General features: G+C 44.2%; 1 protein-coding gene across 1 annotated transcript in view; it reads right to left on the reverse strand.

Moving 5' to 3' along the window:
• The window catches only part of LOC137286342 (inhibitor of Bruton tyrosine kinase-like), a 47,271-nt gene that overhangs the window by 9,827 nt on the left and 12,251 nt on the right, over positions 1–25,193 (reverse strand). The window contains exons 5-19 of the mRNA XM_067818142.1: positions 24,980–25,090; positions 18,685–18,770; positions 18,180–18,264; positions 13,656–13,773; positions 9,458–9,629; positions 7,863–7,986; positions 6,905–7,094; positions 6,443–6,608; positions 3,777–3,882; positions 3,082–3,539; positions 2,851–2,940; positions 2,426–2,546; positions 1,490–1,586; positions 1,096–1,197; positions 257–374 (exon numbers count right to left, since the gene is read on the reverse strand). Of these exons, the coding sequence (XP_067674243.1) occupies positions 257–374; positions 1,096–1,197; positions 1,490–1,586; positions 2,426–2,546; positions 2,851–2,940; positions 3,082–3,539; positions 3,777–3,882; positions 6,443–6,608; positions 6,905–7,094; positions 7,863–7,986; positions 9,458–9,629; positions 13,656–13,773; positions 18,180–18,264; positions 18,685–18,770; positions 24,980–25,090 (2,144 nt within the window). The remainder of the gene's footprint in view (positions 1–256; positions 375–1,095; positions 1,198–1,489; positions 1,587–2,425; positions 2,547–2,850; positions 2,941–3,081; positions 3,540–3,776; positions 3,883–6,442; positions 6,609–6,904; positions 7,095–7,862; positions 7,987–9,457; positions 9,630–13,655; positions 13,774–18,179; positions 18,265–18,684; positions 18,771–24,979; positions 25,091–25,193) is intronic.

Consider the following 25,193-nt stretch of genomic DNA (forward strand, 5'->3'; position numbering starts at 1 on the left):
TTGAATATAGTGAAACAGAACTTGAAGCTTTCACGTCTCATTATGTGAATATTGCACAGAGTAACAACAACTGCTGCACAATTTCTATTTTATTCATGATCAACTACTTCTGGTAGGTAGATAACCTATGGTTTTATCAAATAATAAACACTTCAATTTTATCAGTTTCCAAACACAATATGGTGTAATGATGTAGGGCAATGCATTCTAGGATTATAAGCCAAACATGACAGACAGAGAGAAATTGTGAACAAACCTTCCTTCCAGGAGAGCTGCCAAGTTAAGGGAGATAAACTGTTGACATGTTGCCCTCAGCTGAGTGGCGTTGTACATGGATGCAAACTCCAGGATCTCCCCAACATTGCGGAATGTTACTACAACATACAGACAAATGGTACACAGAGTCACACACCTGACACAGAGTCACACACCTGACAGAGTCACACACACACCTCACAGTCACATACACACTTGACACAGAGTCACAAACACACTTGACACAGTCACACACTTGACACACAGTCACACACACACTTGACACAGAGTCTCCTGATGGATTTAACCTCTTTACATATTTGATGTCTTTCAGCAATGTTTCAACACTCATGTTAGTGCAATGACTGTCATAAATATGAGAGTTACCATCATGTTAGTGCACTGACTGTCGTAAGTGTGAGGGTTACCATCATGTTAGTGCACTGACTGTCGTAAGTGTGAGGGTTACCATCATGTTAGTGCACTGACTGTCGTAAGTGTGAGGGTTACCATCATGTTAGTGCACTGACTGTCGTAAGTGTGAGGGTTACCATCATGTTAGTGCACTGACTGTCGTAAGTGTGAGGGTTACCATCATGTTAGTGCACTGACTGTCGAAAGTGTGAGGGTTACCATCATGTTAGTGCACTGACTGTCGTAGGTATGTGGGTCACAGTCATGTCAGTGCACTGACTGTCGTAAGTGTGAGGGTTACAGTCGTCGTAGTGCACTGACAGTCGTAAGTATGAGAGTTACAGAGAGTTGGCAGGTCCCAACACTAAGATTGAGGAAAGGACCCTGGTGAGGAACAAGCAAAGATTATAGCAACAGTGCACTCACTGAGATTGGCCAGTGACACTTCACACATTTCCTTGAGTCTCGTAACAAGAAGTTGATCAGCTACCACCAGCACATTGCACAACAGCTCCACCTTCTGGCAGTCTGCAACACAGCAGATCAGTACCTACAGGACTTCAAGATGACTACATGATTTATCGTAGGACAATATTTCTGAATGAAGTGCATAATCATGAATAATCTTATTGTTAGCTATCAAATAACGGGCCTATGATGAAAGCAAAGAAATGACTGCACTGCCATTTGATGTCAACATGTGAACTCATTCAAACCTACTTCATATGGACTTTCTGTCAACCTTACAATCACTGCGGAATTCAACATATCTATATACTATCTTTAACACCTGTAAAATCACTGCAGAGATTGAACACACCTGTGACGATCCGAGACTCATCACTGTACAGGTAGTCCAACAGTATGGACAGCACCTCCCCTGGCACAGGCAGTGTCAGAGACGTCGTGTCTGATGTCTGCAATAAACACAGGCCAGAAATTAGGTACTATTTTCCAGCTGAAACCAAATTTAGTGAATGGGTGTTTGCTTTCAGATCTTCTGAAAGATCAAAACATAACAACTGAAATTTATAGCAATTCCATTTTTTCTATAGTATTGTCATATATACACCCTTAACTTCATATCAACACTATGCCTTTCTGATTCCCCTCAATTCTTCTCTGCATACCTGCTTGCTTCTCTCCTTGCTTCTCTCCATTCCTCCTTGCTTCTCTGCACCCCTCCCTTCATCTCTTTATCCTCTACCTTCATCTCAATATTCCCTCCCTTCATCGCTGTATCCTCTCTCTACATCTTTGTATTCCCTCCCTTATTCTGTATCCTCTCTCTTCAACTCTGTATCCCCTCCCTTCATCTCTATATTCCCTTCTTTCATCTCCATATCCCCTCCCTTTCATCTCTGTATCCCCTCCCATCATTTCTGTATCCCACACTTCATCTCTTTAGTCCCTCCTTCATCTCTGTATCCCATCCCTTCATCTCTGCATCCCTTCCCTTCAACTCTGTATCCCCTCCCTTCATCTCTATATTCCCTCCCTTCATCTCTATATTCCCTCCCTTCATCTCCATATCCCCTACCTTTCATCTCTGTATCCCCTCCCATCATTTCTGTATCCCACACTTCATCTCTTTAGTCCCTCCTTCATCTCTGTATCCCTTCCCTTCATCTCTGTATCCCTTCCCTTCAGCTCTGTATCCCTTCCCTTCATCTCTATATTCCTTCCCCTCATCTCTGTATCCCGTCCCTCCATCTCCGTATCCCTTCCCTTCATCTCTGTATCCCCTCATCCTCACCTCCATCCAGCCACAGCCCAGCATACTGTGGAAATACTCTAGTCGAGCCACCAGCACACACTTGTGACACTTTATCGCTGTACCATCCTCAGCCTCGATACTCACATCACACAGCTCAGGGCTGAAATATCACATAATGCAACATACAGCATACATAGGAATATACTGAAGCATTATGTCAACAATGTGTCACTGTTTATGACCAAGCTCCCAAGTCCTGTCACAAATATGTACAACCGAATGAACACGCCTGTACTTCCTACCACCTGGAGTCACATGGACATGGAGTATTAGTTCTTTGTACGTTTCTTTTACACCAGAATCACCAATATTCTACCTATATGGTCGCAGTCTGGGAATAACTGAGTCTGGTCACTTCTTTGTACTCCTACATCAAGAAATATCAATACTAATCTCTAACTTACAGCTTCATGCGGTCAAACTTGACCTTTGGAGGAGACAGAAACTTCCCAGCAGACAGCACAAAGCCATTGAGGTACTTGACTGCATCCAGTCTGAAAAAATATGTTGCCATCATGACAGTTCATTGTTATATTTATCAGTTTTATCTTACCAGCTCATAGGAACACATTTGTAAATAAGAATTTCAAAATGATTCAAAGAAATTTTAACTCATTATTGTACATTTAACCCACCTTTTTGAAAGCCCTTTGACACCCAGTTCTTTGGCAACCTCTTGTAAATATCGGACTGGGTTTTTAGCAGTGTTGTGTGGGTCTGTGTTCTCCTTATGTACATATTTCTTCTTCTTTTGATTAACTTCATATGCCGACATTTTGGACAAATTTTTAGAAATAAGTAGATCTGAGTTATCTTTCTTTAGATCAGCATCGCCTTGACCTTTTTCCTGACCTTCATCCTTTACAATAACAGGGCTGAACTTAGTTCCAACTTGAAGCAGATCACAAGTGTCGTTGTAGATGTACTGAAGGACTTGTTCCATGATCTCCGTGGGAACAGAAGGAATATGTATCACAGGTGCCTCGCCAGGAAATTCCCTGTCAGTGTTTGTCAAATTAAGTACTTTGTTTCGGAAAAAGTCACATTTTGAGACTAGGATGTACTTGTGACATGGCCATCTCTGATTCCCTGCCTGCAAACAGTGAGGAAGCGTTAGGAATGCTATTTGTCTACCTGCTTGAATACCTGCTCAGTGATGTCATAGTCACACGTCACAAAACCAGTACAACGTCATCATATAGAGGACCATGCTTGTCAAAACACCTACATAATGACATCATGTATAGAGCCATATTTGTCACAACAATCACACTATGAGGTCATGAATAGCATCATACTTTTTACAATAATATACATCATACATAGTTACCTGTACAATGACATCATGTATTGGATCGTATTCATCTGCTTCATCCCTCAGTCGCTGGAAGTCACAAGAGATCACTGAGTGGTTCACAGATGGAATGTCGGACAAGCTGTAAAAGAATACATTGTGACATTTGATCATCAATGCTTCACTAGTCTGAAAAGTACTACCCTCATCACTCATGAATATAGAAGTACTACCCTCATCACTCATGAATACAGAAGTACTACCCTCATCACTCATGAATACAGACGTACTACCCTCACCATTCATGAATATATAAGTACTACAATCATCACTCATGAATATAGAAGTACTACCCTCATCACTCATGAATACAGAAGTACTACCCTCATCACTCATGAATATAGACGTACTACCCTCACCATTCATGAATATAGACGTACTACCCTCACCATTCATGAATATAGACGTACTACCCTCACCATTCATGAATATAGAAGTACTACCCTCATCACTCATGAATACAGAAGTACTACCCTCATCACTCATGAATATAGACGTACTACCCTCACCATTCATGAATATAGAAGTACTACAATCATCACTCATGAATATAGAAGTACTACCCTCATCACTCATGAATACAGAAGTACTACCCTCACCACTCATGAATATAGAAGTACTACCCTCATCACTCATGAATATAGAAGTACTACTCTCACCATTCATGAATATAGAAGTACTACCCTCATCACTCATGAATATAGAAGTACTACCCTCACCATTCATGAATACAGAAGTACTACCCTCATCACTCATGAATATAGACGTACTACCCTCACCATTCATGAATATAGAAGTACTACCCTCATCACTCATGAATACAGAAGTACTACCCTCATCACTCATGAATACAGAAGTACTACCCTCACCACTCATGAATATAGAAGTACTACCCTCATCACTCATGAATATAGAAGTACTACCCTCACCATTCATGAATATAGAAGTACTACCCTCACCACTCATGAATACAGAAGTACTACCCTCACCACTCATGAATATAGAAGTACTACCCTCATCACTCATGAATATAGACGTACTACCCTCACCATTCATGAATATAGACGTACTACCCTCACCATTCATGAATATAGAAGTACTACCCTCATCACTCATGAATATGGACAGATGCTATGCACATATTTCGTATACCAGCATATAAACCTTACTGTTTGGCTAAGTTGTTCAGGTTAGTAAAATCCCTTTAGGCTGAAATGGTTTGTCCACACACTGACTAATCATGCTCCTAAATGCAGCATGTTGGCTGTGTAGAAGCACAAAAAAATGAGAAAAACAAAATGTGCATCTCTGATATTTTGCAAAATGCTTGATGAGAACTGGCATAATAGGGCATGGAATCAGTGGACATACATCTCAGCTGACAGAAAACCACTGAAATTATGCCACAGCTAAAAGCATAAGAAAGAGAGAGGGCCATAGGTATGAGGCAGATGGCCGCCTAAAAACAGCCATATTGCAAGGGTCCTGAACTGTAAACATGATACCACCATCAGGCTGTTCCAGTGTTACAGGCAGACTGGCAGCACCCACAGGAAGATCGCCATCTGCATACTCTTCATCTGCCCAACCACGTCATCATGGCAACGGAAACAGTGGCAACAGCTCTAGGACATGTCATCAGTCAATGTACCGTGCTAAGACGTCTACATGCAGCAGGTATCAGAGCTCGACCCAGGAACATTGTCACCCTTGGCTACAGCTTGAAAGGACTGTATGAAATTGGCAGTGAGTATTTTTACTGACAAAAGTCAATTCACTATGTTCCACAATGATGGCTGGGTGCGAGCAAACTTTTGCATGTGAGAAAAACTAGCGCCGAACTGCATCAAAGGTGTGCATCGAGACAGTATGATGGTGTGGGAAAGAATTTGTGAGAATCAACATACATGATTGGTCATCATACGTGGAAACTTGAATGCTCAGACATAACATTCTTCAACTCATGGAAATACCATTTCTTCACCAGCAGCAACAGGGAATACTTCTGCAGTATGACAACGCATCCAGAACTTCTTGAAAGCCAATGATATCCAAGTTCTTAAATAGCCTGCTGGACTTTAACCCCACAGAGAACTTGTGGGATCACCTGAATTGCCAGGTGAAAAGACAACCATGTACCCCAGTGAACTGACAAGAACTTGCAAGCCCTCTCAAGATACCAAATGACATCATTCATTTGCTGACGACATCAATGACACTGCAAGTCTTGGCGTGTATTGTTGCTAGAGGTGTCGTAATCACCACTCAGGATGTGTGCGCATGACCAGAGAATTGAAATGACTGACATGTTCCATGACTGGCTCTTGCTGTGTCTGTAACTGTGCCATTCCTATCCTTCTGTCCATTATGTGACACATGCACTTTATCTGTGATAAGTTTCTCATAGTCACTGTTGGTGCATTGTACCAAAAGCTGGCTTCATCAAATGTACTATAATTTGAACACACTGTTTTGCTTTTTATCCACCATTCATAAGGGTGTTCACTTTCTTTTGATCACTAGTTTACCTACTAGACAAGTCCTATTCTCTCTGTTGACCTACAAGTCATGTCCTACCCTTGCTCTTGTCCTTCTTTAACTGTGGACCTAGAAATTAGGTGCTTCACTTTCTGCTGACCTACCAGCCATGAGGCAGAGCTTGCAGAACCATCAAGTTGTTGTTGCGGCGATCAGCAGAGATTTTGGTAGCTCGATGTATATTGGGGATCCTCTTGACAGGCACCATCTCCACCTCATCCTTCAACATTAGGTCAATCAGAGTTGGCTTCGCAAAGTCATCAGTGACTTCTGAAAACACATCATTTGCACCACTTTCAGTACCATTCCAGTATTCACACACTGTATTCCTGATGCCATCAAAATCAAGTTCCTCCAATAAGCAAACTACTCTATCACACTATCACAGATAAAGCTGAATGCAGCACCAAAGGCTTCTGTCTTCAAAATTCACTTAAGTCTAGGCTTCAGATTGTTATATTTTGATGTCAGCAAATAAGTATCAAATGATTGTCGTCCTCATCAACACAGTGCTGCAAGTACCTCACGACCAGAGTTAAGCTATGATGCACACAACAATATCTTACTTCTATGAGCAATAACTTCCTTTGGGGGCAGGTATTTTGTGCCTGGCCAGTAGCCCATGAACCCCTCCCCGGCATCAGTGATAAAGGCTACAGTCTTATCACTGAACACAACATCAACAACAAAGAGTTGTCGCTTGATGGACCACTGACAGCGACGAAGTATGGGGCTGGACTCTCTCCAAATAAACACCTTTCAAAGGAAAGAGTGAGCGAGTGAGTGAGTGATTATGATTTTACTTTGCTTTTAGCAATACCAATGTCACGAGAGGAGTGACTGAGTGAGTTTAGTTTTACGCTGCACTCAGCAATACTCCAGCTATATGGCGGCGGTCTGTAAATAATCGAGTCTGGACAGACAATCCAGTGATCAACAACATGAGCATTGATCTGCACAACTGGGAACCGATGACATGTGCCAACCAAGTTAGCGAGTCTGACCACCCGTTAGTTGCCTCTTACGACAAGCATAGTCGCCTTTTATGGCAAGCATGGGTTGCTGAAGGCCTATTCTACCGTGGGACCTTCACCAGTCACTTCACGAGAGGATCATGTCAAAACAGAATATAATAAAAATACAGTGTGCATAAGTAAGTTATATTTTGTCAATGGGGTATTTATTAGATTTATCATATTGTAACAAGCATTTCAAGATACCCACCATGAACCAAACAATTTTTCCATACATTGTTTTTTGTAATCACACAGATGATATTCAAGAAAGAACCCATTGTTGCATATCTATTATGGTGCAGATGAATGAAGAAGCATCTTTACACCTACAACCATGTTACTGCACATGCCAAATACCCAACTCAGCAAACTTGAGGACTTTAGATGACAACGGCCACCCATGCCATAGTTGATAACTGTTCAATCAATCTGTCAACTGACACTGACAAGCTGTCTCCTGCCCACTACATAGAGATCTCACAGCTTGTTCACGATGTATACTACATACTTGGTTGGACACAGAAAGCAGCGCAATGCTGAGATCCGATCCCCCCTTCTCCCGCAGCCTGGCTTCCTCAGCATTGTAGTCCAGCTTCCCTCCATGCACCAGGACCTTGCTTATCTCCAGCCATCTGTACACACAGAATTCTTTGTTTCATTCAGCAATATTTCAGTTACAATTAGTTACACAGTGTGTTGTAAGGGTGTACGGGACTGTAAGATCTTTTGGCTGCAGAAATACAGAATTTACAAGGGTCTTACAGCCATGTACACCCTTCCAAAACACCTTGTGAAGGATTTAAATTTAAATACACTTGAGATCTTTTAATTTAGCTTATATTTAGCGTCATATTTCATGAACGGTCATAAAGGGAGATAAGTCAGGATAGCTCAGTTTATGATTAAAAGTATCAATTTAAGATTTTGTTACAAGACGTGAAATACAGAAACATTTTATTTTGGATACAATGGTTACATTTATTGACACAAACAAATATGAAACTGTGGCAACAATTTCATTTCTCTGTTTATACTCATAATTGTAAATGTCAACTCTAAAATTTCGAAGTGATCAGCCACATTCCATCTAAGGTCATGGTCATTCGTACGACCTGTCTAGTGTGTCATGTGACAGATTTGATGGGGTGTACAGTTCGTATGCTTTTGTATGCTTTGGATATTAACCAATCAGAATTCAACAAATGTATAGTAAGCCTATTAAAAACCTGTGACCAGTACATAACCAAGTATGGACCAGACAACCCTGTGACCAGTACATAATCAAGTATGGACCAGACAACCCTGTGACCAGTACATAATCAAGTATGGACCAGACAACCCTGTGACTAGTACATAATCAAGTATGGACCAGACAACCCTGTGACTAGTACATAATCAAGTATGGACCAGACAACCCTGTGACCAGTACATACTCAAGTATGGACCAGACAACCCTGTGACCAGTACATACTCAAGTATGGACCAGACAACCCTGTGACCAGTACATACTCAAGTATGGACCAGTACATAATGTGCGGACAAGACAATCCAGTGACTGACATTATAGAAAGCATGCCATGCCCAGGGGGTCACGGATCAAAGAGTCCAAGTCAACTCTTACAGCGGGTACTAGATCAACTAGATCATTGTGGTGGCAATGCAGCATCCACAGTTTAACTCTCTACAACATCTCTCGACATCTCATAGTGCAGAGATAAACTGAACGCATCAACCTTATGTTCTGAACTTGGATAAACACTGCTCTGATCTGTATTTCTCTGTGCCCAGTTACACAACTGTCAGTTCATATTTGGATGATTGTCTAAAGTGATGTATGTCACTCTACTGAACAACTCAACCATTTGTATGGTGATGAGAGAAAGAGGTTCCAAGGAGAATCTGGGGTTCAAATTCACATCAGCAACAATATGAAAATCTGCACATCCAATTGTAATGCCTATGACCACTGTACCTCTCAACAAAACAACTAATGCAGCCTGATACTGCACATACACAGTGCCTTACAGTAAGTGTAAACGAATTTAAACCGTCTTCATTAGCATACTGCAACAATTTCTGGCTTACATATTCAGTGTGCCTTACTTTGACATTATCCTGCGACACTGGTATTCATGAAGAACAAAGATGTCCCCTTTCATGGTAAGACAGGCCGTAGCGGCATCAGAGCAAGAGACAGACTTGATGGTGATGTCCTTCTGACTGAGGGCGGACACCAGGCGGGGCTGGCTCTGCAGTTTCTCTCCCTTCTGATGGCCTGTCAGAACATCACTTACATTTCAGAAACATCAATTACATCTCAGAAACATCACTCAGAAACATCACTTACATGTCAGCAACATCACTTACATTTCAATTTCATCACTAACATGTCAGAATCATCACTTACATGCCATAAACATCACTTGCATATTAGAAACATCACTTACATTTCAATAACATCACTCAGATTTTAGAAACATCACTTACATGTCAGAAATATCACTTACATTTCAGAAACAAGACTTAGATGTTAGAATGTAATTTTCTGAACATAACTGATATTTAATTCTTATCCTGACTCATACTTAATTACATGTCTCCATCTTCTTTCTGAAAGTTAGTGGAACACTTGAAATCCCTTGATGTTTCCTCCTTCAAAACAGGACGTACAATCACACTCATCCATGAGTACCCTCCCTTTCCCCTATGTTTTGGTACCAATATTGGTCACATGACCAGCCATTATTGTCCCTCTCTCTGGGAAATTGTATCCCAAACACTGGAATTTGCAGGGAATTTGCAAGTGACATGAACGGGTGGCTGGAGGGGTTGACCTCATGAGTCAGGATAAGTATAAAATATCAATTTTATTTAAAAAATTACATAATTTTCCTTATCCTGACTCATGCTTAGTTGCTTACAGTATCCGGCGGATATAATGGCCACTTCTTGGATACATTCTTCCTACAACACATCCTGAATGTCCCCCCCCAAGGGAACTATAACGGCACTGTAATTCTCCTGTTTCTTCCAAAGTCCAACTGGTATTTGGGGTGGGGGGGAGCCACACTGTCAAATTATACACCTATATGTGTGGTCACATAACTTACGTTTAGCTAGTTAAATGTGTCTATCGTAACTTGGTGCTAGACATGTTCATCTGCTAAGTTACAACCCATGAACCACAAATTTTCCAAATACGTATTGGGTTTATGATCACTCATGCAAGTCTGTCTCAACATGCACATGGACTTTCAACCAACAACCCCTTTCATTGAAGGTATCGACAAGTCATTTGATAATGGAGAGCCATTTTCAGTGCCTTTGAGGAACCGTTAACTGTTGTGCTACAAGAGGGCCGAATTGGTGAATGCCTGAGACATCTCCCATGGCAATGTCTCTGAAATAGTGATTTGCAAACACCATTTCTGATTTATGTAACTGAGCAATTACTGCATATAGCAGACAATGTAGATGCCATGAAACCATTGTTCATGTGATTTCTGCAGATGTCTCTGTAGACAATGGAATAAACTGACGGTTATATTTCCACCTCTTTTTTTGTGTCTGTTACAAATGAATCTTGAGAGGTCTAACTGGACACCAAGACAGATCCTGCATAACGTGTGGTTCATGCACTGTAGATAACGCTGGAATATGAAAGGCATGAATTTCTGACATCTGGGTTGCCGTGGCTAAGGCAAGTAAAATGACTCGTCGATGATTTTGAATAGTTGACGGTCTTGTTGATCCTTGCTTGTTTATATAATATGCCACTGTGGAATTGTCAGTGTGGACCTTGAGTATTGCACTCCTTAAGGCTTCTGACCAATGTTGTATTGCTTGATTGCTGCCTTCATTTCCGACTGACTGATGTGCCACCAGAAATCCTGACTGGACCATTTCCCTGCTGCCAACTTTCTTGTCGAAATGAGCTTACCCATCCTTGAAAAGATGCATCCAAGTGGAGATGAGTGTTGCAGTCTGGCTTTGATAAATAAGTTCCTGAGTCCACCATAGGAAATATGGTTTTAGAATGTCCAGTAACTGTATCGGGTTCGCGCTGGTCACAAACCATTGAAGCAGCCATAACTGTAACCTCCCCCAAAAAGTCATGTCCTGGGCGGAGGTCAGCAGACCTAGAAGGCATTTCCAATTTTGAAGTTTCAATGGAGAGAGTACAGTTTACGATATTCCAGTTTGGATCTTGATCCATCGATTGTTTGGGAACCATTATGAGGTTGAGAGGTGTAATGAAGCATATTGTGGTATCATGGCTTGAATCATAGCTCATCATTCTTCCAGTAATCTGCATCCATGGAATCTGCGTTTCTGGCATCCTCCAGACTTCTAATAGTTGAGATGACTGATGGTGATGATCTTCACTAAAGTGAATGTTCATGCAGGTCCTCCTCTTCATCCAAGAGATCATGCATGCATGAATGGGTGACTGCTGAACGCAGCCTGATTACATAACTCCCTTTGTAGTGGTGTATAATGATAATTTATGTCCCTTTGGCAAACTCCATGTGTGAATCCTTTAGCGTATCTTCTAGATGTGAATCCATTCATGCATCTTCTAACCATAGCTCCTTACATGCATCATCTAAACATACATTCCTTTGCACATCTTCCATCCTGTATGAATCCTAAAAACATTATAATCCCTGCATGCAATTGGTGAAGACATCCTATGTCTGTATGAAGAATGATCCCTCAACCAAACATCCTCCTGTGGTGAAGGGTCCTGCACACAGGCGTACGTGCCTCCATATATGAGGGAGAAGACAATGCAGAATGCTGTCGTTAGTGATATGGGGATCTTCTACATGGAGAATACTTGTTACTATGACTTGTAGAATGTCTTCCTTGGAAAATTACTGCTGAGCCAACAATCGTGGAAGTATCCAGAGATGAGGATGATCAACAAGAACGTAAATGTTCACGCATTTCCTCTTTAATATTTATATGGGTTTATGAGTAAGATGTGCCTTCATGAGTGATGACAGTCAATGAAGGTGCCTTCTTGGCAGACCTCTCTTCCGTGAAGCATCCATCTATTAAGGACATCGTACACTGCATAAATTGTTCCATGAAGACTCCAAGATGAAAATCTTGCACTGAATGTGTTGACCTTCATGAAGGTGAGAATTCTTCTGAGAATACAGATGTCACTTCTGACTTACGATGGTGCGCTGTATTGGCAGAGCTGCCATCCTTAGTAGAATATGTCTGCAGTGAAGGTAGATCGTCCCATGACTTATGCTGCATAGATGTTGAAGATGAGGTTAGCCTTTGAGGCAAGTTGCCAGGAAGCACAACGAGCTCTTGATGTAGCAGATGATGACACCTTCTTCTGTGATGAAGATGATTTAAAATGCTAAGCCTGTGACACGGATGATTCTCTCGATCTGTAGATCTCTGGTGCAGCAGCTGTCACCAAATCGGAGTCATACTCCTCAGTCACGTCCAGCATATGGAATAGCAAACATCAGCTGTAGTAATCAGCACACAGTTCTTAGCAGAAACATTAGTCTCACCAGACACAACTGATGAATATCGTCTTACCATGCCCCTTTCACGTCAAATATTGGCAAACAGATATTGATTAAATTCTGCAGACAATAAATGTCATCAAAGATCACAGTTGGAAGAATAAACCATAGTGCAAGATGGACATAATCAAACTAATTTTCATCAAAATGTAAACAAAGTATGAACCATGATCACAAGCTGGAAACATGTATAAAAGACATAAATTATACACAAATTTTACATCATATAATTAAATATACCGACCGAAAACCATACACAACAAAATTTAGAGAAGATAATCTGAAAGATCAAGAAAAGAAGTGCCTACAGGAACCCCAAGTTGCCCATACAACATTCCTGTTGGGCAAGAAGGAGAGAGTGGCAAATATGGCCATTCATGTGACCAATCTAGACACCAAAACAGAGAGGAAAGGGAGAGTACTCATGGGTGAGTGTGAATTTACATCCTCTTTTTAAAAAGTGAACTTTAAGGGATTTCAAGTATTCTACTAACTTTCGAATGGAAGAGGGAGACAAGCAACTAAGCATGAGTCAGGATAAGGAAAAATAACAACACTTTGATTTCAGAGACAAGACATACATGTAAGAAACAGCACTCACATTTCAGAAACAACACTTTCATTTCTGAAACAACTCTTACAGTGCAGGACTATACTAACATGGCAGAAACAGTACAATTAAACTGGCAAAGAAAGAGCAATGTCCATTTCATTAATACAACATGTGTTCGGTCTGTCAGACTGACCCAGCTGGCCGGCATTGAGCCCAAACGTGAAGACAGCATCAGCGGTGTAGACAACAGTGTGGAAATTGCCCACACACACTCCTAGGACATTCCTCCCCTTCCACAACTTGGCATAGATCTGAAAAACACAAAAGTAAGTTCAGGAATCTATTTCTGGCAAATCGCCATGATCAGAGAGTGATGTGACCTTTCATCTTACCGATAGCTAATGATACTGGGCCTCATGCCATGTGGCAGCGATGATTACTGCAGTATTGCCACTTGGACACCGAGGGTAATGACAGCACCATGTTTGATTATCACAGTATTGCCACTTGGACACCGAGGGTAATGACAGAACCATGTTTGATTATCACAGTATTGCCACTTGGACACCGAGGGTAATGACAGAACCATGTTTGATTATCACAGTATTGCCACTTGGACACCGAGGGTAATGACAGCACCATGTTTGATTATCACAGTATTGCCACTTGGACACCGAGGGTAATGACAGCACCATGTGTGATTACCACAGTACTGCCACTTGGACACCGAGGGTAATGACAGAACCATGTTTGATTATCACAGTATTGCCACTTGGACACCGAGGGTAATGACAGCACCATGTGTGATTACCACAGTACTGCCACTTGGACACCGAGGGTAATGACAGAACCATGTTTGATTACCACAGTATTGCCACTTGGACACCGAGGGTAATGACAGAACCATGTTTGATTACCACAGTACTGCCACTTGGACACCGAGGGTAATGACAGAACCATGTTTGATTACCACAGTATTGCCACTTGGACACCGAGGGTAATGACAGAACCATGTTTGATTATCACAGTATTGCCACTTGGACACCGAGGGTAATGACAGAACCATGTTTGATTACCACAGTACTGCCACTTGGACACCGAGGGTAATGACAGAACCATGTTTGATTACCACAGTATTGCCACTTGGACACCGAGGGTAATGACAGAACCATGTTTGATTACCACAGTACTGCCACTTGGACACCGAGGGTAATGACAGAACCATGTTTGATTACCACAGTACTGCCACTTGGACACCGAGGGTAATGACAGAACCATGTTTGATTACCACAGTACTGCCACTTGGACACCGAGGGTAATGACAGAACCATGTTTGATTACCACAGTACTGCCACTTGGACACCGAGGGTAATGACAGAACCATGTTTGATTATCACAGTACTGCCACTTGGACACCGAGGGTAATGACAGCACCATGTGTGATTACCACAGTACTGCCACTTGGACACCGAGGGTAATGACAGCACCATGTGTGATTACCACAGTACTGCCACTTGGACACCGAGGGTAATGACAGCACCATGTGTGATTACCACAGTACTGCCACTTGGACACCGAGGGTAATGACAGCACAAAGTCTGATTACCACAGTACTGCCACTTGGACACCGAGGGTAATGACAGCACAAAGTCTGATTACCACAGTACTGCCACTTGGACACCGAGGGTAATGACAGCACCATGTGTGATTACCACAGTACTGCCACTTGGACACCGAGAGTAATGACAGAACCATGTCTGATTACCACAGTACTGCCACTTGGACACCGAGGGTAATGACAGAACCATGTGTGATTACCACAGTACTGCCACTTGGACACTGAGGGTAATGACAGAACCATGTGTGATTACCACAGTACTGCCACTTGGACACCGAGGGTAATGACAGAACCATGTGTGATTACCACAGTACTGCCACTTGGACACTGAGGGTAATGACAGAACCATGTGTGATTACCACAGTACTGCCACTTGGACACTGAGGGTAATGACAGAACCATGTGTGATTACCACAGTACTGCCACTTGGACACTGAGGGTAATGACAGAACCATGTTTGATTACCACAGTACTGCCACTTGGACACCGAGGGTAATGACAGAACCATGTTTGATTACCACAGTACTGCCACTTGGACACCGAGGGTAATGACAGAACCATGTTTGATTACCACAGTATTGCCACTTGGACACCGAGGGTAATGACAGCACAAAGTCTGATTACCACAGTACTGCCACTTGGACACTGAGGGTAATGACAGAACCATGTTTGATTACCACAGTACTGCCACTTGGACACCGAGGGTAATGACAGAACCATGTTTGATTATCACAGTATTGCCACTTGGACACCGAGGGTAATGACAGAACCATGTTTGATTATCACAGTATTGTAACTTGAACACTGAGGGTAATGACAGAACCATGTCTGATTACCACAGTATTGTAACTTGGACACTGAGGGTAATGACAGCACAAAGTCTGATTACCACAGTATTGCCACTTGGACACCGAGGGTAATGACAGAACCATGTTTGATTATCACAGTATTGTAACTTGAACACTGAGGGTAATGACAGAACCATGTCTGATTACCACAGTATTGTAACTTGGACACTGAGGGTAATGACAGCACAAAGTCTGATTACCACAGTACTGCCACTTGGACACTGAGGGTAATGACAGCACCATGTGTGATTACCACAGTATTGCCACTTGGACACCGAGGGTAATGACAGAACCATGTTTGATTATCACAGTATTGTAACTTGGACACCGAGGGTAATGACAGAACCATGTCTGATTACCACAGTATTGTAACTTGGACACTGAGGGTAATGACAGCACAAAGTCTGATTACCACAGTATTGCCACTTGGACACCGAGGGTAATGACAGAACCATGTTTGATTATCACAGTATTGTAACTTGAACACTGAGGGTAATGACAGAACCATGTCTGATTACCACAGTATTGTAACTTGGACACTGAGGGTAATGACAGCACAAAGTCTGATTACCACAGTACTGCCACTTGGACACTGAGGGTAATGACAGCACCATGTCTGATTACCACAGTACTGCCACTTGGACACTGAGGGTAAAAAACAGCATCATGTGTAATTACCACAGTATTGTAACTTGGACACCGAGGGTAATGACAGCACCATGTCTGATTACCACAGCATTGTAACTTGGACACTGAGGGTAATGACAGCACCGGGTGTGATTACCACAGCATTGTAACTTGGACACCAAGGGTAATGACAGCACCGTGTGTGATTACCACAGTATTGTAACTTGGACACTGAGGGTAATGACAGCACCATGTCTGATTACCACAGTACTGCCACTTGGACACTGAGGGTAATGACAGCACCAAGTGTGATTACCACAGTATTGTAACTTGGACACCGAGGGTAATGACAGCACCGGGTGTGATTACCACAGTATTGTAACTTGGACACTGAGGGTAATGACAGCACCATGTCTGATTACCACAGTACTGCCACTTGGACACTGAGGGTAAAAAACAGCATCATGTGTAATTACCACAGCATTGTAACTTGGACACTGAGGGTAATGACAGCACCATGTCTGATTACCACAGTACTGCCACTTGGACACTGAGGGTAATGACAGCACCATGTCTGATTACCACAGTATTGTAACTTGGACACCAAGGGTAATGTCAGCACCATGTCTGATTACCACAGCATTGTAACTTGGACACTGAGGGTAATGACAGAACCATGTCTGATTACCACAGCATTGTAACTTGGACAGTGAGGGTAATGACAGCACCATGTCTGATTACCACAGCATTGTAACTTGGACACTGAGGGTAATGACAGCACCGGGTGTGATTACCACAGCATTGTAACTTGGACACCGAGGGTAATGACAGCACCGGGTGTGATTACCACAGCATTGTAACTTGGACACTGAGGGTAATGACAGCACCATGTCTGATTACCACAGCATTGTAACTTGGACACTGAGGGTAATGACAGCACCGGGTGTGATTACCACAGCATTGTAACTTGGACACCGAGGGTAATGACAGCACCATGTCTGATTACCACAGTACTGCCACTTGGACACCGAGGGTAATGACAGCACCGGGTGTGATTACCACAGCATTGTAACTTGGACACTGAGGGTAATGACAGCACCATGTGTGATTACCACAGTATTGTAACTTGGACACCAAGGGTAATGACAGCACCATGTCTGATTACCACAGTACTGCCACTTGGACACTGAGGGTAAAAAACAGCATCATGTGTAATTACCACAGTATTGTAACTTGGACACCGAGGGTAATGACAGCACCATGTCTGATTACCACAGCATTGTAACTTGGACACTGAGGGTAATGACAGCACCGGGTGTGATTACCACAGCATTGTAACTTGGACACCGAGGGTAATGACAGCACCATGTGTAATTACCACAGCATTGTAACTTGGACACTGAGGGTAATGACAGCACCGTGTGTGATTACCACAGCATTGTAACTTGGACACTGAGGGTAATGACAGCACCATGTGTGATTACCACAGTATTGTAACTTGGACACCGAGGGTAATGACAGTGACAGGTAGCAGTGATAATTACCACAGTAATGCCACATGGACACTAAGGGTATTTACAGAACCAGGTTAAAGGCAGAAGTCCGAGTTTTAACACTAACTCACCGGTCTTGGTTTCACAGATTTGTCAGGTGGAGGGAACAGACCAAGCTGATGGAAGGTATTTAGTCCACAAGTGAAGATTGCTCCACTGAAGTATCAAAGTGAAACAAAGGATACACATAGCATAGAAATGAAATTTAATTTCTAACAAGTATTCTAGTTGCAATACAAGTCCTGAGGTAAACAGCAATTTCACAACATGGTGCTGTCATTACTTCTTGATCATGGCATGACCCATCGCAGTCATGTCAAGGCCAGTGGCTGACAATACAACAACCAGGGCCCTTAGCCCTTAGATTTCTTAACTAAATTACAGTCAATGTGTTAAGAAAGGGCCTAAGAAGCTTGAAGAGTTACAGAAATTTCGAGAATAGCCAGTCTGATCTTATTGGAAGGTTGGCTAAAAGTACTGATTTGTAGAGGTTACAAGTTATTCATCATTTTCAAAATTTCCTTTATCATTAGGAGGCAGCAATGTGTCTGACGCACATCAAGAGCAATGACGCACCTCTCCATCAGCATGACGGTGTGGTCCCTGGCAGCAGCTATCTGTACACATGTCTCGTGCCTCACAGTCTTCACCATCATTGGCACCTGAAGTCAAAGTACTCACTGATTGCTTTGTGGTTGTTAAATTTATACAAACCTGTAGAGGTTATGAATTCTTTGAAGAAAGTCCTCCTTGGGGTACATATAAGCATTTTTATGTCCATTAAAAATCCCTACGACAGTTGTAACTATTTTGATAATAAAATATTTACAAAACAAAAAACTCGTTTTTGTCTTGTGAGACCACCCTTATAGGGCCCCTCAGGCCCCCTACAGCCAAGAGCAGGTAACTCTGGCTGTCTACCTCTCACCTCACTTTTCATGCTGAACGTATCAGACAGAATGAGGGGAGGAGGGTGGCCGTACCCCAAGGAGGACTTTCTTCAAAGAATTCATAACCTCTACAGGTTTGTATAATTCTTTTTCAGAAGAAGTCCTCCTTGGGGTACATATAAGCATTAAACAGACTCCCAAAGATAAGCAATAGGGAGTGGTATTCTGTCTGACAGCACAGTCCATTCGATCGAAGTGCGAATCTACAACCATATGGAAATAGAAAAGGCACCTACCTTGTCACCTGACCGCTGATGTCAATCAAGGCGGGGGGGCATGACAAAGCTGAGCACCCGCTTGTCAAAGCTTATATTCCCATTGGCCAAAAATTGGGAAACCCCAAATAACAAACCCCGTCCAACCCAAACAAAGTTTATAGACATGGACATAGGGGAAACTTGCCAAACTGGAAAACCTGTCCATACCACATTAGCAAGCTAAGCGGGGAAATGGATAGGAAAGTAAGGCACCAAGCCAAGGGAGGGCGGGATTAAAAAACCATCACCAAATACCACCACCAGTCAAATGGGAAGGGATAGCAACCCACCACCAAGTGCAAACATATATAGTCTACAAATCTCAATCAGCTCAAGCAGAGCTACTCTGTCCACTGCGAAGAACTGACTGACCGAACTCTCGGGAGTGTCTGTCCAGTTGGTAATGCCGGATGAACGTGCTCGGACGGCTCCAAATAGCCACTGAGCAGATCTCCTCAATGGGCAGAGCAGCGGCATACGCTTTTGACATGGCCACTGCTCTTACTGAGCAAGCTTTCAACCCCTCTGGGGAAGATAAGCCCTTATGTATGTAGGCCATGCAGATTGCCGATACAATCCATAGGGATACAGTTTGTGTATTAGCCGGACAACCAGTTTTGCCACCGCCATAACAGCAAAATAGCTGTTTCTCCTTACGGAGTAAGGCTGTTCTCTTAATGTAAGCTTTTAGAGTTTTCCGAACGTCCAATATATGAGCCTTACGGCGTGTATCGTGAGATGACGCAGGAAGCGTAAACACAGGAAGATCGATAGGTGCTTTCATATGAAACGAGTGATCAATCTTCGGGCGGTATGAACCCGGTAAGCGTATGCTCACCCGATCCTTATGGAACACTGTTAATTCTGGGTCTGAAGACATGGCATGTAAATCGCCTACACGTCTACCCGAAGTAACCGCCACCAAGAAAGCCGTTTTCCAACTTAACAGTTGCAATGACAGGTTGGCCAAGTCATAAAAGAGAGGAGAGGACAACCAATCCAAAGCTATAGACAAATCCCATGGAGGACTTGTCTGTCTAATGACCGGACGCAGTCTGTCCATGCCTGCAAGAAAACGCTGTACTAGGGGGTGTTGTCCCAACAAGGCACCCTCGACGGGTATGTGGAAGGCTGAAATAGCCGTGGAGTAGCCTCAAATCGTAGAAGCGGCTAAACCCGATTCTAAACGAGACTGTAAGAACTCCAATACTTCAACTACAGTCGAAGAAAAGGGATCGAGAATCCCTCTATTTCCACACCAGTGCGTATAACAGGCCCATCTATCCTCATACTGTACATTTGTGGAATCCCTCCACGAAGCCAGAATTGTGTCTGCAACTGATGCAGGTATTCCGCTCTTTTGGAGACGATTCCGGACAGTGGCCATGCCACCCACTGATTCGCAGGATTGGGGTGAGGATGGCCGTCCTGGGAGTGTAGGTTTGGTCGCCGTGGTAATAGTACAGGCGGTTGCGCTAGTGACCTGAGTACTACCGGAAACCAGCGTTGAGACGGCCACAGAGGTGCGAGAAGCACTAGTAGCCACGCTGGTTGGGTGGCAAGCTGAGACAGAACTTTGGAAATCAGGGGAATTGGCAGAAACGCCCACAAGACCCTGTCCGTCCAGTCCAGCTTGAAGGCGTCGGCGGCAATTGCTCTCGGATCCGGAATCCGAGAACAAAAAAACGGAATCTGGTTTCGTCACTCCAAAGGCAAACAGATCCACCTGGAATGACCCAAACAACTGGGAGATAATCCCGAATTCTCCTGATCGAGCAACCACTCGTGGGGAGCTAGAACACGTCGTGAGAGCGCATCTGCACACACGTTGTCGACCCCTGGGAGATAGACAGGCATAACCCATATGCTGAACTGATCGCACCATAGCAGAAACTGCCACGCCTCCTGAAGGAGGGACGGAGACACAGTGCCGCCTTGCTTCAGAATGTAGGACACCGCCGTCTGGTTGTCCATCTCTAGACGAACCACTCGGCTTCTAACCTGATCCACGAAGCGTTCGAACACCAACCTCACAGCTCTCAACTCTAGCACATTGATGTGCAAGGTCGCCTCGTGGTCGGACCATAGTCCAGACACCGTGAGGTTGCCTTGGACACCCCCCCACCCTGTGAGGGAAGCATCCGTCTGAACTGTGAGCAACGGTACTGGAGTCATCAGAGGTAAACCTTTGGATAGATTCCCGGTATCTGTCCACCACCGCAAGTGAGGTATCAACCACTGGGGAACAGACAGATCTTCTCGTAGCTCTCCAAGTGGGACCACTGTTGTGTTAACGCCTGCTGAATGGGACGCATTCTCAGACGTGCACGCCAAACTATGTCCACCGTCGCCGCCATGTTGCCTAGCAACTGAAGCCACGTTTGTGCTGAGGCCGTGGGGGAACCGTAACACTATGCTCTGTACCTTGATAATGCGCTCTTGGGACAGAAAAAACGCCCTCAGGTTGTCTCGAACCTCGCCCCCAAGAAAACCAGATCCTGCGTCGGCACCAGTTCTGATTTTTTTAGATTGATAACCTAACCTGGCCTGGTGAGAATATCCATCACTGACTGTGTGCATTCTCGACTTAGGTGTTGGGAGAGCCCGCTGAGGATCCAGTCGTCCAGGTACGGGAAACAAAAGTTGCCCTGCGCCCTGGCGACCTGAGCTGGTACTAGCATGAGTTTGGTGAACACCCATGGCGCCATGGAGAAGCCGAAGGGGAGCACATGAAACTGGTAGCAAACACTGTCGAAGGAAAACCGAATGTATTTCCTGAACTTGGGATGCATCGGTACATGGAGGTATGCGTCTTTGAGGTCGATTGATGTAAGCCAATCCCCTGCCTCTACAGACGAGATCACTGACCTCGGTGTCTCCATCTTGAAAGACTGCACCTCTAGCAGATTGTTCAAACCCTTGAGATTTAGAATGGGTCTGAACCCTCCGTCCTTTTTGGTCACCAGGAAATAAGTGGAGTAGAACCCCATATTCTCCTGTCCCAATGGAACCATCTCTATGGCTCCCTTGTCCAGTAAAGACTGAATTTTGGCACGGAGGATTGCCACCTTTTCTGGCGATTTTGGCACCGGAGTGCAGCGAATCCCGGCAAAAGGAGGAGGCTCTCGCTTCCACTGTGGCATGTGGCCATCCCTGAGTGTGGACAGGACCCAGGGATTGGAAGTGACTCTCTCCCATTCCCGGAAGAATAAGAGGTGACCACCCACAGGAATTTCTGGTAAAAGGCAAAGTGTCCCGGCCGACCGCAGAGAGATTGCCGCTTGCAACGGGACAACTGAGGGCTCCGGAGGTATGCTTACTGGGAAGCCGGGGCCGACTTCCCCTTCCTCTGAAAAGGCGGCTGAGAAGCTGCCTTGCCCTTGCCTTTACCCTTGCCCTTGCTCTTGCGTGCCTGTAGTGGAGCAGTCCACTTCGGCGCATCCTTAGCCTGAGCCTCAGGATAGCTTGAGCTGAGGACCGAAGGCCGCGCGCGAGAGGTGGAGGGTTGTTCAAGCAATGGCTTAGAGTCCTTGAATTGACTAATTGCCTCCGCAGCCTCCCTAACTACTGTCAAAGCCCCAAGGAACAGAGTCGAGCCCATCCGGAAAGGCAGAGACAGCAGTGCCTGCTGTGTAACCGGTGAATACCTGGCGACAGACAGCCATAGCCTAAGAAGGCCCATCACAGCACACATCATCTGACTCGCGCAAGAGCGCATCGAGTTGCGCGCCAAATGTGAATGCACCTCCGTAAGTTGCTGCTCTAACGTGGACGAGGAAACATCCTCGTCCCCGTCCTCCTGTGTCACCAGCTGCCTCTGCGGGACAGAGAGGTAGACTGAGTGCACCGCAACCTTAATTTGCTGCACGGCATTCCGATATTGCTCCTCAAAGGAGCGGTAAACCGAGTACAACACCTGGTTCGATGAGGTAAAAGGCGGCAAGCGACGACCCTGACGAGCCGACGCCTGGCTGTGGCCAGACGACCCCCCAAGTGCGATCAAGGCATACACGCACTCGTTGACAACGGGAGGGTCAAACAGCGCATCCTCCCCCACTGAGTAGCGGCAGTTAAGCTCTGGAACTTCGGACCGCAAGCAACTACCCGACAGGAACGGATTAATTACCTCACTGATAAGTGAAGGTAAAATACGCAATTGAGTCTCGGCCACCCTACACGGAGCAAACGCTTCCCCAGGAAGGCGAAACTCCGCGGGATCGGGTGCGTCCAAAGGGACGACCACCTGCGGCAAAACTACCGCGATACGCTCGTGCCGGAGATCGGACATCGCGTCCGTGATCAAGGACCGGACAGATGACATCTGTTGCTGTAAAAGTGACAAAATATCTGATAACGTGAGTGGTGCGGGGGGTGGAATTTTAGAGGTAGAGGGGAGAGGAGAAGAGGAGGGTACATCCCCCGACTTAGCCCGCTTGACCCCTGGGCCTTCTGAAGAAGAGCTAGAGCTCTTCTTACCCTTACCCTTGCCCTTTTTGGAGGGTGGGTCCTGAGCCCAAATATCTCCCCCCCTACCTGTAACAGGTTGTTATAAAACAAGAAGTCGGCCGCCCGGCTCTTGATTGTGCGTGGTGAAAAAGCCCTGCATTTTTCACAGACTTGATCGTCATGATGTTCCTCCGCTAAGCACCTCAGACAAATTACATGTGGGTCTTGAGGTGGAAGTGTATTCCCACACGAAGTGCAGGGGCGGAACTGTAACAATCAGAACCAACCTAATGGTAACTGATGTATATAAAACATACACAATTAAACACATTATATGCAAAATATAAATGCACAGGCGATAATAAATTGCTAAGCCCAAAATGAAGTACATTTAACCCAGCTTAACACATTGTATAAGTGGCTAAATGCAATATACAGGCGTGTACATATAATTGTGTGACACCATGATAGAAGACGAAAATTCTTCATGTACCCATTTTGACTGAAACACGCAAAAAATGGGATAAAACATCCCAGCATGTAAGAACACGCAACATACAGGAAAATGTGGCGCAGGCGAAACACTTCCTCTAAAAAGAAGCCATAAAGACCACCATCTTGCCAGCCACATGGCAGGAAGACAGGACCTGTCTGGCAAAAGTTACAACAATTTATGAATGAAAATTTCAGCCATGAAATTCCAACTAACGCCCGTGCGAAAGGAAAGGAACCATACATACAGTTGCTGATTATTATCAAAATAGTTACAACTGTCGTAGGGATTTTTAATGGACATAAAAATGCTTATATGTACCCCAAGGAGGACTTCTTCAGAAAAAGAATTAATATTATAGACAATGACTCACAATGTCACACTGACACATCACCAACCAGTTACCAGGCTGACAACCAGTTAGTTTCCTCTCACTGCCTGCACAGACTGCCGGCAACCAGACCCCTCCCAGAATCACTACTAGTTCTCAAATCATTTATCACCTCAAAAGCAATGGTGAGGCTGAAGACATCTGTGATGGGTGGGACTGATCCTGGGCAAGCAGCAAAGCAAACACAAAACAAATAATCAAGACCTCAAGAGGAAGTATATACAGATAACTGAGGGTTTTATCCATAGTTAAGAGCATGAACCTGACTGGAACATAATTTGATGAAATTTGAAAGAAAACCTCCAGTCAAGCGAGTCTGAAGGAAGTGTCTTACCACACATGGCAATTCGTTCTCATGTCCGAGGCGCCCACCATGTCCGTGTCCGCAGGTGTACACCTCTCCTGACTGGGACAGAAACACGGTGTGATACTTGCACAAGACCATCTGGAACACAAAACAATGTCAGTGAGTCATCCAGAAATACTATTTGAGAGTGAGTGGGTGGGTGAGTGAGTGAGTGAGTGAGTGAGTGAGTGGGTGGGTGAGT

This window comes from Haliotis asinina, chromosome 6, assembly GCF_037392515.1.
Source record: "Haliotis asinina isolate JCU_RB_2024 chromosome 6, JCU_Hal_asi_v2, whole genome shotgun sequence".
In the NCBI taxonomy this organism is placed as follows: domain Eukaryota; kingdom Metazoa; phylum Mollusca; class Gastropoda; order Lepetellida; family Haliotidae; genus Haliotis; species Haliotis asinina.